The sequence below is a fragment of the Ochotona curzoniae genome, unplaced genomic scaffold, assembly GCF_017591425.1.
Source record: "Ochotona curzoniae isolate NIBS_2020 unplaced genomic scaffold, NIBS_Ocur_1.0 patch106, whole genome shotgun sequence".
In the NCBI taxonomy this organism is placed as follows: Eukaryota; Metazoa; Chordata; class Mammalia; order Lagomorpha; family Ochotonidae; genus Ochotona; species Ochotona curzoniae.
The window spans coordinates 679,919-694,787 of NW_024466647.1; the positions used below are offsets into that span (position 1 = coordinate 679,919).

The 14,869-nt window shown below is 38.4% G+C and overlaps 1 protein-coding gene across 2 annotated transcripts in view; it reads left to right on the forward strand.

The window, feature by feature from the left end:
* The window catches only part of LOC121166283 (BRISC and BRCA1-A complex member 2), a 418,479-nt gene that overhangs the window by 144,652 nt on the left and 258,958 nt on the right, over window positions 1-14,869 (forward strand). For both annotated transcript variants that reach the window (XM_040995412.1, XM_040995413.1), the window contains one exon: window positions 5,854-5,928. In XM_040995412.1, the coding sequence (XP_040851346.1) occupies window positions 5,854-5,928 (75 nt within the window). The remainder of the gene's footprint in view (window positions 1-5,853; window positions 5,929-14,869) is intronic.

Here is a 14,869-nt window from a genome sequence, read left to right on the forward strand (position 1 = left end):
TATATTTATTGGCCAAGAAACAGTCTCAAAATTAAAGATTTGGTTATTAGCTTATTCAGTGTCAGAGGCCATTTGAAGCATCATCTTTAGCAGATTGTCAATTGATTGAAGTTACAGTCACTTTGAGTTTTGTGTTGTTTTTAACGATGTAAGTGGTAAGAACAGTTTCATATAAAACTGTTGACCAGCATCATGTATCTTAGAAAAGAAGTACAGTTTCCCCTTTTAGAATAACCTGAGCTTGGCATCCACTTTGTACAAGATGTCTACCTGTCACTTCCCAAAGGAGAAGGAAACTGTGACACAGCTGTTTGTTAGTTTACATTATTTGCCAGTGTAGTATAACTTGAGCAGTGGAAAGATTGCCATGTTTATTGCTAATGCTGGGGAAATTGCTGTTATGCAGTTGGCAGACAGGCTGACATTTTAACAGTCACAGGTCAGATAATTGCCACATCTGTCCAAGAGAAGATTTGACCATGGAGTGACTTAAAAAAAATCACATTTTTCTGTTTGCTTGGCTGCATCTAAATGTCTGATTTTCAGCTTACAGGAAAGAGTGCAATGGAAGCGGTCTTTGATGTTACAACAGAGTGAGTGTAAATTGCTTGGATAACTGTTGGAACATTGGATAGAGAAACATAAAAAGTCATTATCTGAGGTAGAACAAGAATTTTTCTCTGGTGTTTTGCTGCCCATATAACATTTCTAACTTGAGTTTTACATTAAGATAATGTTTCAAATTAGTGTATACACTCAGTTTTATGGCGTGGGAAGGAAGCCTGGCTTACAGGTCTCCAGGGAAGTCAGTGGCATCACTGAAAATCTAACTCTGGAGTCCCAGTTTCCAGTATTTCCAGTGCTGTTGGAAGCTTGTTCTCTGTTTTCTTTCTTATTTCAATGCAAAGTGAAGAATGTATGGTAGGCTAGAAAGCTGGGAGCAGCTATGAAGTGCTCCTCGTGGATTCTGGTAGAACTTCCCTTCATTGCTTTACGTTTATTTTAGTTGTGTCGATCAGCCTGTTGCTGATAAACATACATTTATGTTAGTCCTGGGACCAACATTTCTTTTATTATGACTTTAGTTGTATAAATCGGTCTGTTGCCAATAAACACACATTTATGTTAGTTCTAGGATCAACATTCTGAGAAGGGATAAAGTAGGGATCATTGGAGGGTTTTAAAAGAATGTGGGTCTGGGCCTGGCGTGATGGTGCAGTGGTTAAGGTCCTTGCCTTGCACGCCCGGGATCCCATATGGGCGCCGGTTCCCATCCAGCTCCTTGCTTCTGGCCCAGGAAAGCAGTCGAGGACGGCCCAAAGCTTTGGGACCCTGCACCCGCGTGGGAGACCCAGAAGAGGCTCCTGGCTTCAGACTGGCATAGTATCTGCCGTTGCGCTCACTTGGGGAGTGAATCATCGGACGGAAGATCTTCCTCTCTGTCTCTCCTCTCTGTGTATCCACCTTTCCAATAAAAGTAAAATAAATCTTAAAAAAAAAAAAAAGAATGTGGGTCTAAAATAGCTGGTAGAATAAAAATATATTGGACAAACTGAAATAGAGAAAAGAGCTAAAATGCAGTGCACAGACTAAAATAAGTATCAGTTCAGATGAGTCCAAGTGCAAAATATGTAATTATCTGTCCTATTACCTTATTTGTAGAAGAGTTCTTTTATTTTTTTTTAATTCTGCATTTCTTTTGCTTTGTTTTCCAGTCTTTTTGAGTACATATAAGACCTATTGAGTTTAGCATACTGAAAGTTTTGAAATTGTAATTGCACATTGCTGTGTAGAAATGGCTGTTTCTTTGTTGCTTAGCAGTTTGCCACTACAAATTGAAAATAAAAAAGTTAATTGAGTTTGATTTATCATATTCTCTCTAGTTCCATTCCCTAACTTCTTTGAAGCCCGGATGCTTTTTTAAAGTCCTCTTTCAACATCCCTAGGAGTGACTTAATGCTCTGAATGCTTGCAGTAGTTGTTGTGGTATTAACTAATTTTATTGATGACTGCTGTACACTCTGCAACAGTTTAGAAATAATTCATGCTGTGGAGAAGAGAGTTTCCAGGTTACCAGTTTTTGGTACTCAGTGGCTCCTGTAACACTGATTCGCTTGCAGTTCCTTGAAGATGTAGGAACCCTCCTGTGGAAATCCTTTTTCAGTTTCCGTTCCCTTTGCCTGTGCTATTTTACTTTCTCACCTTTTTTATCATCTTTGTTCAGTTGCTACCTTGTCAGATTCTTGTGTAAATGAGCAAAATCCCCACCGAGTTTGCTTGCCAGTGAGCTAGGGCTGAAGCCATGAGGGACAATTGCAGTTGCCTACTCTCCATACAGTGTGGCTCCGATCAGATGGTGCTGGAGCTGGTGAGAAGTGGTTGGGCTCAGGCTATATTATTTGTTGTAGATGAGTTTATTTGAAAGGCAGAGTGACAGAGAGGGAGTGGGGAAGATATCTTCCATCTTCTGGTTCACTCCTCAAATATCACCAGTGGCGGGGGCCCAGGCCAGACTGGATAAAGAACTCAGGAGCTCCATCTGGATTCTCATGATTGGAAAAGGTTTTCATACTTGAGCTGTCTCTTGCTACCTCACCAAATGCTTTAGCAGGGAGCTGGACTGAAGCTGAGCAGCTGAACCCCAAACATGTATTCTGCTATGGCATGCTGGCATCCCATGCAACTGCTTAGCCTAACACTAGCCCCTCCTTAAGATACTTTGAAGGCAAAATCAAAAGGATTTACTCTTGCCTTGAGTTGAATGAGAGAGAAAGATAGTAGAAGGGATTATTTGAAGTGAGAGACTGAAGGAATGGAATTGCCATTTACTTCAATGTAAACTAAATAGCAAGGGAAGAGCTCAAAGAAGGGATTTGATTTTATTCATGGTACTTGGAAGAATGCAGCTTGAGTTAAGACAAGGAAGATTTGGGTAGGAGCCTGGAATATAGATAAAGATGAGAGGCCTTGGAGGTAAACCTGAAGGCACTCCAGTGTTCAGAGGTTGAGAAGGTTAGAGGGAGGGACTCTTGGATAGAGAATACCCTGCAAACCAGGTAAAGAATGTTTCAGAAAAAGAGTAATCAACCATGTCAAATACTGCTGAGAGAACACCAAGACAAAGACAGGATCATCATATTTTTCAATGAGGAGGTTGTTGATAATATTTTTTTTAAGATTTATTTATTTTTATTGGAAAGGTGGGATTCCAGCACATTCAAGGCGGGGACCTTAACTACTACGCTATCGCACTGGGTCCTGTTGATGATCTTGATGAGCTGTTCTGGAGTTGGGGAGATTAAAGTCTGGCAGAACAGAGTGCATGAAAATAAAAGAGGAGGTGTAGACTCACAGAGTAGGTTTTTACAGAAGATAGTTTTGTAAAGTAGAATAGAGAAATGAGATGGAAGCTGAAGAATGATATGAAGTCAGGAAAGACTTTTTAAAAAATGCATGTTAATGAGTGTGAGAAAACAGTTGATCATATAGGAGGAAGAAGAGACTGGGGACAGTTGGTGTGAACCTGGATTCTCTGATGTTCTCCTGTAGCACTGTTTACTGCTTTAAAGAAAAACTGCTTTCCTAAACCCTCAAACTGGCAAGGCGCTCGCTTCAAACTCCCATCTAACTCCAAAGCTACTGTATTTTGCCTCTCTGCTTCCTCTTAGAGTATGACTTATACACAGCCTTTTAGGTCTACTTTTGATTCAAAGAACCACGCTTAAACCAGTATGTCAGTCTTAGCAGGTTAATATAACATCAGAACTACACTCTCTTTTTCTTTTTTTAATTGGAAAGTCAGATATACAGAGAAGAGGAGAGACACAGAGGAAGATCTTCCGTCTGATGCTTCACTCCCCAAGTTGCTGCAATAGCTGGAGCTGAGCCATTCCAAAGCCAGGAGCCAGCAACCAGGAGCTTCTTCCAGGTCTCCCACCCGGATGCAGAGTCCCAAGGCTTTGGGCCATCCTTGACTGTTATCCCAGGTCACAGACAGGGAGCTGGATGGGAAGTGGGACTGCCGGGATTAGAACAAGAGCCCATCTGGGATCCCAGGTGTGCAAGACGAGGACCTTAACCACTGCGCTATCACTCTGGGCCCCAGAACTATACTCTTAACAGTATACTCTTAACCTTGGACTGGCAAGAACTATGTTAGATTTAATGCAGACCTTCTGCCAACTGCTATGATGAGCTGTTGTGGATCTTTAGGTGGCTGTGATTCTGAAAAAGCAGTTCTGATTTTTACCTTTTCAGTTACAGGGTTAGGCTTGTGGCAATGAAGCAATGCCAGAGGCTGATATCTGTTAAAAGATGCAAGTGTTGAAACCAACAGCAAAATCACTGGCAGATTTCAGTGTCATTGTTATTCATCTTCTGAGCTCAAGGTTAATGCTTCTGCACTTATGTCTACACATCTGAGATGTTGCGATTGAGCTTTAAAATTTGGGCCTAGACTCTTGTAATCAGCACCAGGGCTTTTTTTGTTTGTTTGTTTGTTTTAATGGAGCATGGTAAGAGCTGTGGACTTGTCCATGAGAGGCTTCCGTGCTGGTGTGTGTATTCACCCTGCTCCATGAAAATGCTTGTCAGTGCTTGCTGTGTTCAAAGATGTGTTTTGAGAGTTTGCAGTGCTCATTTCTAAGGGAGAAGGTAGTGAAGAAATTAGGTGCTCTATAGCAGTCACACTCTGAAAAGGATAGAGATCTGCAAGGGTATTTTACACAGTGTGGGGAAACAGGACCCAAAGTTTATTATGGAGTCCCAAATTTTGAAATCTATGCATATGAGGAATCATCAGAAAGATCATGAAAGATGTATATAATGGAAGAACAAAACTATACATGGATTTCAAAATGCTTTTTCTCCAAAGTAAATTTTACTTTAGATTCCACTCCCCCCAAATGTTTTGAAGCACCTTGGACTGTTTTAGATCATCCCTGGCACTCTTCATTCCTAGGTGTCACTTTACAGCCCACCTGGCAGACTGCACAGTCACAGTGAGAGAGTGGAAGATCCAGGGCCCACCAGCTCAGCACACGACTTTGCTCCCTTTGTGCTAGTCCTCAGGACCCCTGACGTTTTTGCATGGCCAGATTGGAAAACCTTTCCTATAGAGAGTTTCAAAATTATTATTTTTAAAATGTGACTCCCTATCTCTTATAAGAATTAAGAGAAACTTGTTTTTTTGCATGAGTTTTCTCTTTTAGAAGTTAAGAGCTGTTATTCAGAGCTTAGTTAAATGTTTCAAAATGCCAAGCTTCTGTATATCATTCCTATCGAAATTAGTTCATAAGGTAGATTGATGAAAAGTATGGTTTGAAGATGATGATGTTATGGATTGTCAGGAAATGAAAATTCACTTGGGCTTTCCGCTTTTGTGCCACTTCAAAGGATAGAATTTGGCCTTTGTGTTTATTTTCAAACGCACATATGAGATGGAGTTATGTGTGAGTTGTAAATGTTAGTGTAGTGGTTTGATTACTTTAGTAAAAACAAATTAATAAGAGGGGTAGATAGGTTCCTGTTGCTTAATTTTCAAAAAATAATATACATTCATCTATTTTCATATTTTAAGAAATTCAAAAATGTAATACTACTGAGTTTCAATTTTGTTGCACATTTAAAATGCAGATTTAAAAAATTTGAATTGTATTTTTTAGTAATGAATAATTTAAGAATTCTTTTTATTCTCATCTATTTTCCTAACCTTCTTTTCCTACCTCATGGTATGAAGCTCAAATTGAAGATGCTTGCATTTTTAACAGGTTGAACTTGTGGCCTTGGCTATAATTGTCACTTCTCAAATCTATTTCTGATTTTAATCTTATTATTATATGTTTTTTTCCACAGACTGGTGAATTTTCAGCACGTTTCCTTTTAAAGTTGCCGGTGGATTTCAGCAATATCCCTACATACCTTCTCAAGGTAACAGTATATGATTATCAGTATGAGAATACAAATGAATTTTCAAACAATTATTTAACTCAGTATTTTTATGACTGGTTTGTAAGCCTTTCCCTCATACAATGAGTTCAACTAAAACCATTTATTGAATGAAGATGTATTTTAAAGATTATTATTATTTTTTAATGATATAATTCCATAGGCACAGGGATCCCGCCTCAACTCCATTCTCCCCCGTCTCACCACTGTTTTCCCCTTTACAGTTGTATAGTCCTTCAGCAACAATCACAAGTTCAACATTCTTGCCATTTAGTGTATCATGGCATTGTAGCTAGAGACAATACTAAGTAGTTTATTATTCTTTTGTCAAGGTACATTTAATAATTTCATTGGAAGTTCTACTTTTATTCAGGAGTAGAGATGCATATAGCAACATATTTTCTCTTCCTGATATTCTAGTCTCCATTTTGTAGTTCATGTATGAGAATATATGTATATACATGTCCACCTGTGTATCTGCTTATCTTATATTTTGCATGGAGGTTGCCTTACATAGAGAGAACATATGACATTTGTCTTTTTGGGATTGGTCTGTTTTCACTGAGCATAATGCTCTCTTTTGAATTACTCTATTGGGAAAGTCTGTTGAACTATTTTGTTACTGAAAGGCTAACGTATGAGACTTTAGAAGTGAATTGTTTTTTGTGAGACAAAATTAGCATTAATAAATTAAGCTTTGGGGTGAAATCTCTTTCGTAATATCATCAGGATGAGAGACTACAATAGAAATTATCTAATATAAATTCTTTACATCAGCTGTTGGAACTCAGGCTTGTTCAATAGAGGGCTGACCTGTAGAGACCCAGGATCCAATTGGACTAGAGTCTGTGACATTCTTTAAAATGTGATCCAGGCATGAGATCTCCTGGGCAGCAGCTGCCTTGGGGAGAGTCTGTAGATGCTTAGCTCCTGAGAAACGGATGCCTCTTGACTAGGTTATGGGACAGAAGCTAAGTAGACCAGGGGACAGACTGAGGACAAAGCCATTAGACACAGGCCTGAGAGCACCACAGTTAGGGTTTTGATTATGACTTAAGATTTTGTCCGCTGCCTCAGCTTGTATTTCTACTTGCGATTATTTAGTTTTGATTTCATGTAAGGAAAATTTTTACCATCTTAAATTGATATTGTTCAGAGAGTTAGGAGTGTTTATGATTGTCTGGAAAGCAGTCAGAATCCTGGTGCAAGTTCCCCTCTGAACTGGAATAGGCAGTAACTAATGTTAGTCATCTTCGTCGTCGTTGGAAGCATGGTATAGTAGAGTTCTAGCTGTATCCGTAGGGAACGATTTTTAAAACTGACTACTAAGGTGGAAACTTTTTCCTGTAGTAAAGCATGGGATTTTTGTGCATCATTAAACTTTCGTTGTTAGTTTCCAGTTGCCTAGTTTTCCCAAACTCCCAGCAGTTGTGTAGTTCTGGTTGGGAATGTGAGTCAGCAATTTGCTTCAGCTTCTCTACACCCGTGTTGTAGGAAATGTACATATTTCATTTGTGGTTATAAAGCATAATTAATTTGGTTTCAGTAATTATTATGCTCTATTAGAATAGTAAGTGGTCTCCTTAGAAATCCTGCAACTCATATGTGGTGATCTCCATCTGTTCTAGTTAAAACTCAGTTCATTTTAAATGAAGTTTGATAGTAAATGAGAAGGCAATATTGGTATAATCGTCATAATCCATAATTTATAGTTGTAGTATTTTTGTTTTGACTTATTGGGCCTTATTGGTTTCATTAGTCTTCCTGTTTGTTCGAAATTGGTGTTGACTGTGCTTGTATTTTTAAGACTCCAAGGAAAAAAATGCTTGTTCGCTCATCGCCTACCTAATTCATTTCTCTTCCATAACAAATTCCTATTCTTTCTGTTTAAAAAGCTCTTGTTTTATATTGTGCCCTTGGCTTTGCTTATGAGCCAATTGAAAGATGGAACCTATTTGCTAAAATGGCAAAGTCCCCCTACCCTCCACTCTCCACCCCTCACCTGCACATTGCTTTACTGTGAAATGATTCATCTTCTGTAGATGGAATGCCCAAGTTGCAACATTAATATGTTCTGGACCCTTGTGCATGCAGAGAGTAAATCAGGAGGGACAAAAAGGGATAAATGGCTTGTAAGCAGATCAACAATTAAAAAGTAAAAATAAATAACCCAACCAACGTAGCAGCAACAGTGCAAAATTCTGTTCAGTTTTTAACAGTTGGTAACAATGTTGCACGGTGACCTTGGAACGTTTAGCTGTGCTTTTCAGAAGGAATTTGCATTGGCAACCACTTTACAGATTGTTTCCACATGGATGGTGCTTGTCTAATTACTAGGCCTACAGTCCATAGTCTTAAACCTAAAAATAAAATAAACTCCCCATTTCTTAGGGGTAGGGTACTTCTCCATCATCATCAAGGTAGCTTCATCATCTCAAGCCTTTTAAAGGCACAGCAGAATATAAAAATACTGTGATAGCATAGTTTGACTATATACCCTGTTGATTTGTTATAGACAGGTTTTGTTATTTGAGAATGAAGCCATCATTTGCTTCTAAGTTCCTTTCACCAAGTGTAGCTGTTTCACCCATCCATAGACTTTTTTGATGTTAGAATGTGAAGACCATTAAGTAATCATGATATGATTTTACTTATTGTAATTTAAGAATAAATGATTAAAATATGAATTTATTTTAAAAATAGATTCTGATGCTGGTATTTGATTTTTATTTTTTGTTGAGATAGCTCAAAGGATTAAATGATTTGCCTAAACACTTAAGTCAGTAGAAAAATGTTTCTGTATTTATTAGGATTTTTTATTTGTGGGTGGTAAAAATTCCACATGCACTTCTTTAAACAAAATGGGAAACAGACAAATCTTGCTTGGTCCATGCAGCAGGAAGCAGACCCAGTACTTGCTAGCCTGTGGGTTAGGCTTAGGCGAACCTTCCCATGCCTGTTCTACTTGGGATCCATTGCACACTCTGAGCCTCTTGACCACTGTGTTTGTGGGGAGAAATTGTGTCCTGCAGTAAAGAGGACATTGCTGAAATGATAAAAATACTCACTACACAATTTCAGAATTGTGTAGTGTCACAAAGTATTTTTGGGTTCCATATTATGAATGCAGCCCATTGCAGCCTAAGGATATTTGGGGAAAAGTTGCCCTGTACAACCTTTTTTCCTTTGTCATTATTCTCTAAACAAGATACAGTAACAACTTTTTACACAGTATCTACATTGTAGTACTTACTGCAGTTAACTAGAGATAGTTTTAAAAAATGTAGGGGTGTGTATAGGTTATATATGAATATTGTGCCATTTTAGGTAAGGAGCTTGAACGTCTGCAAGTTTTGATGTCCATTAGATTGGGGGCTTCTGGAACCAATCTCCATGAATACCAGAGGATGACTGTACTTTGTCTTACACAAGAGCTTGTTATTACACAGTGCTCCTCTTCATTCTCTTAGGACATGGTGAAAACTGACTTATGTGTATTCTTTTACTTTTGTCCTGAGAATTACCGAACCTAGTAATTCTGTGCCAGGAAAACTTTTTTTTTTTTCTATTTCATTGGGTTTTTGAGGGGCTTGGGATTGGGAGAAAACTTATTCCAAGATGAAATAAGGAAGAGGTTGTAATTTTGTATTAGAAATTGTAAACATCTGAATAAAAAGTGCTCAGTAATTAAGAATATTGTATTTTAAGGAAGGAAAACACTGAAAATTACTTGAAAATGGTTTTATGTGTTTGAATTTATGTTGTAATGGGTTAGTTTTACAGAATGTATAGTATATGGCAAAGTTCAAATCCTGGAGTTAGGAACTTGATAGTATCACATAGAAATAAGTAGAAACATTGTTGTATCCACTGGATTGGAAGCAAAATATAAATGTTTCCTACTAGTAGTGAATATGGCAAAAATAACAACAATGAAAAACAATGGTGACTTTTTTTATTAGATAAAAAAAGCTATTATTTATGTAGTTCTTGCATTGTCTCTAAAGTGGACATGATTGAGCTATAGGCCAGAGCAGACACAGAGCTGTAACCAGTTTAGTATATCTTCAGTTCTTCCATGGTAATCTTACTGACATCAGTTAATATCACGAAGTGAGATTTCATCCAGGTAGATGACTTGATGAGATTTAGTTCTGCTACATAATTTTGACACCATAGGGAAATGAGGGTAAACAAGTTAAAGTTGGTCATCTGTGTAAGGAGATGAGACTGTCTTCTTTCTTCTGAGGCCACTGTTTGGCTCCACTGATCCATCAGTGCACACTTGGAGCATGGGTCTCTTTGCTAGTAAAAGGGAGGGAACAAGACTTAAGGTCATGTTATCATTCAGTTCAGGAACCTGGACAGGCTAAGCGTTGTAGTGGAAATCTTGGTTGTAGACATAGTATGGTCCACTCAGGGTACCTCATGTAGGAGAATCTGAAGTGATGATATACAGGGGGTATCTGGTTGATGTAAGGAACTGCCACCTCAGCATGATATAGAAGGGTACCCACTTTATAGTCAGTTTACTTTGAATGAAACCCAGAGCAGATGATCATGGGGCCAAGCAGGTACTGAGGAAGGTGAATCTGCCTTGATGTGACATAAAAGGGCATGGCCAGAGGTAGTGTGAGCTAACTGTGTGCCTCAGGTAAAGGTAGAAGGTGCTATCTACCTGCACAGTTGTTTTCCGTGTGAGTCTACGGGGCTTGTGTTGCCAGACAGGCAGCTATTGTTAAATGCAGCCCAGGGTCTCGGGGTCTCCTTGTTCTTCAAGTCTCTTTTTTAAAAATGTGAAATGGCATTTTAAGTGCTGGCAGTGAAGAATAATGCTTAAAAACATTGTGAACACCAAATAGAACACCTCTGTGTGTTTGCCCTGGCCCTGGAATTCATCTGTACACTTGCTCAAATGCCTGCTAGTCTGATAACTGGCTGGCCATAGGACTCTTAAAAAATACCCATTTGAAATGATGTTATTACTCCTTCATGTTGCTAGGAAAAATAGTTAATGGCATGAGTGTTTTTTTTTAAGTGTGTATGACACATTGAGTGACTTGTCGTCACCGAGTTTCAGTAAATTGACAGTTGAAATTTCTCATTCTTCTCATTTTTCCTTGAGCTGGGGGAACAAAGGGGAGTGGAAGATTTTGTATTTTTGCACCTGTAAGAGAATTAAACTGATTCAAGTCCATGGAAGTTTTTTGTGGAAGTGGGTGAATGGGCTGAATGACTTTCTTGCATTGTTCTGTATTATTTGGAATTGTTTGTTTGAAAGTTCCTTTAATTTGTCCTATTTGCTAGGAAGGAAATTGTTAATCTCCTCTAAATACCCTGTTGTTTAATATCTAGCAAGCTTCTGGGGGTGATATGTGTTGATTACAATTTTTCTCAGTGGGCATAAGACAGAAAATGCTAAGAAGCTCTGTTCTTCTGATTGAAAAGCTGACCTCACAATGATTTTCTGTAAAGGTAAAATTAAATGATGCCTTGGATTTTAAGTGCTTTTGGTTCAGTAGTTCAGAAAATCTTGGGGATCCAATAAAGTGACACTTAATAAGCAACTTTTAGTAGAAAGACTGTTTCAACTCACTCCTGTGCAATCTGGCTTTAAAGCAAAAAGAATTGTCTGGTGCTTGAAAGAGCATAAAGAATTCAGAGGGAACCCTCATCTTCTTATCTTAAGGGAAATAGTTTCTGTCTATTCAAATAGGAGTGGGCATACTTTTGTAAAAGTAGGAATGTGTATGTTACTGGAATAAAGTACTAAAAGGTAGGTGCAGTTTATTCCTGTAATAACTCTGGTTTCTGGTTGCTAAGTTTGAGCTACTCTTTACATTTGAGACTTAATCACAAAAGAAAGTGGTAAAATGGTCTGGATACTTACTCGGTAGGGAATGGAGTTGTATTCACCAAGTAGAAGACCATTCCTGCTTTTAGTTAATTGTCCTTGTCCTACTTCCCTTCTGGACGACGAAAGTAGCACTCTTTAGATCAGGGGCCAACAGGCTTTTCTGAAGAGCGAGGCAGTAAAATCCCAGGCTTGTGTGCCATATGGTCTCTGTCACCACTCCTCAGCTCTGCTGTGATAGCATGAAAGCAGCTACAGACAATATGTAAATGGATGAGTGTGGCTCAGTTCCAATAAAACTCTACTTTCAAAACCAGGCATTGGGATGGATTTGGCCCACAGGCAGTAGTTCAGTGATCCCTCGTCTAGATTGCAAAAGGAATCTTTCTTCACAAATGTACATGTGGCTTTTGAGGTAGAGTAAGGATTTGGTTCCAGAATGTGAGTGGTTTGTATACTGTAGTCTATGTTTGTTCTTCAAGTCTCTCAAAGTCCACTTTTCCCTTCCGTCTTCTATCCATCCTTCCTTTCATCCTTCCATCCCTCCTTTTCTCTGTTCTTTCCTTCTTCCTTCCTCCCTTTATGACTTTCATCTTCTTTCTTAGTTTCATAAAACCGTTCGTTATCTTTCAGACCTTAATTTCCAGCTGAGCCTGGTGTTGTGATTTGTTGTATTAACCCTGCGGCACTAGCATCCCATGTGAGCACCTGTTCTAGTCCTAGCTGCTCTGCCTCCTAATGGCTCAGGTACTTGGGCCCTGCTACCATATGAGAAACTAAATGGAATTTCTGTCTCCTGGCCTAGGCCTTACCAAGTCTCGGCTATTGTGCTGTGGGTAGTGAATGTAGATGTAAGAACTATCCTTTTGTGTTTCTGTCTCTGCTTTTTACTGTCTCTCTGATAAATAAACAGGATAAATAAATCTTTTTTTAAGATGAAGTCAGCTCTTTCTGTGATGTGAATGTGTCCCCTATTTCACATTGAGTCTTTGCCCCTATGGTGATGGTCTCAGGAGGTGGTACCTTTAGTAAGTGATTAGGTCGTGAAGGCAGAGCCCTCAGGTATCCTTATAAAAGAGCTCACGGAGACTAGCTAGATACTCCTGCTGCATGAGAACTTAGAGAAAAGGCATTGTTCATTAACAGGGTGGGGTGGTTACCTGGCTCTGAGTCCACCACTGCCTTGATCATGGTCTTTCTAACCTTTTGACTTGTGTCTGTTGTTTGTAAAAATACCCAGACTGCAGTGTTTTGTTAGACCAACCAGAGCTAACCAAGACAGCTCTGCCTGCTGTGCAGGGCTGTTGGGAGTAACAAGGAATTGACAAATAGGATACTTAAAACACTCTGAGCTTGCTGTGGGTACAAAATAGACATGGTTTTAGTGTTATTTGTTAATTTGTATTTCAAACTGTAGATTTTACTGTGGACTAGGAAGAATGAATTTCATTGACGTTAACGTAGGTTTATGTTTGCTACCACACTTTTCTTCTTTCCTGATTTTTTCCATTTAGAGTTAAAAATTTTACTTTTCCTTGCCCCAGGTAGCCAGCTATGACTCATGGTAATTCTGACGTTACTCTGTTTTCCTGTGGGAAATGAAGAGAAGCCATGCATTGCCTCTTGTGGAGTTTTCTCTTTTGGTTTTATTTTATTTGCTTCAGAGTTTATTTTCTTTTTCTCTTCTTGTTATGTTTTTATCTTTATTTAAAAAATTAAAAATTTTAAGTGTAGCTGTATTTCACATGACTGTCAGTTAACCTGATCTGCTACCCTGTTTCCAAATGGAGGAGCACTCCCTCAGGTCTGTTAGTGTGCTGAACATGCTGTGGTAATGTGAATTACTTAATGTATGATTGTTGATGGTAAATAATGCAGAATGCCATTATAATGCACAGTTGCTTTCTTCCTGGTTGATATTTGAAAATTTACTTTATTTATTTGAAAGACTGAGTTGGGGTGGAGAGAGGAGAGGGAAAGGAGAGGGAGAGAGAGAACATGCAACAGAAATCTTTCATTTGCTGATTTAGTCCTCAAATTATCACAATGGCCAGACTTAGGCAAGCCCTAAAACAAGAGCCCTAAACTGTATCCAGGTTTCCCAGAATGGTGGCAAGAACCTTAATATTAGGGTTCTTATCTGCTTTTCCAGGTTCCTTTGATCCAGGAGTTGGATCAAAAGCAGAGCAGATGGGATTTGAACCATTACTGATGTAGGAGTGCCAGCATTGCAGATGGTAGCTTAATCCACAATACTGTAATATCATTCCTTATACTTTATTTTTTCCTGACTCTATGATTTTTACTAATACTTTGTTACATAGCTGGATATGAAGTGAACTAATGTGGATGAATTGAACAAACTGGATTGTGTTGCAGATAATATCCACTCACTTTATATCCAGCATTGTTATGTTTTATCCAAAATCTATATTGCAACTGTAACCTTTCTCTCTCTGTTTTTTTCTTCTTTGTGAAAATGCATTTTATTTATTTTTCTGGGCCACAAAAGTTTTTTTTTTTTAATTTTTGCTGCTTCTATTTTTTTTTCCTCAAATGAATTCCAAATGGTTTCCACTATGCAAGCAAGAGATAGAGAGGGGATAGTATGTGGTGTCAGCCTCCTGCTCAGGTTGATGAACAGTATCAAGGGGCAGAAATCACAGTGAATGTGGGAAAACAGAAAAAATTGCAATCAGACACCGTTGCTTTTTCTTTGTTTCATAATATCCACTGTAATTTCTAATGATGGTATCTTACTTTTCCCTGTAAATTAGCACTCTCAATTCTGCCTCATAGCCCCTCTGAAAACTACAGAACATTGCTGAAAGAAACTAAAGAATATTTAAAGCAAATAAATATGTCATGGTCTTATGTTGGAAGACTCAATATTGTAACAAATCATTTCTGCCTTAATTGGTGTATAGATCTAACACAATGCTAGCAAGTCAAACTTCTAGCAGGCTTTTATTTTTTTAAAATAGAAATTGACAACATGATTCCAAAATTCATTTTGAAGCACCAAAGGCCCAGAATAACAAGAACAACTTTGAAAAAAGAACAAAATTA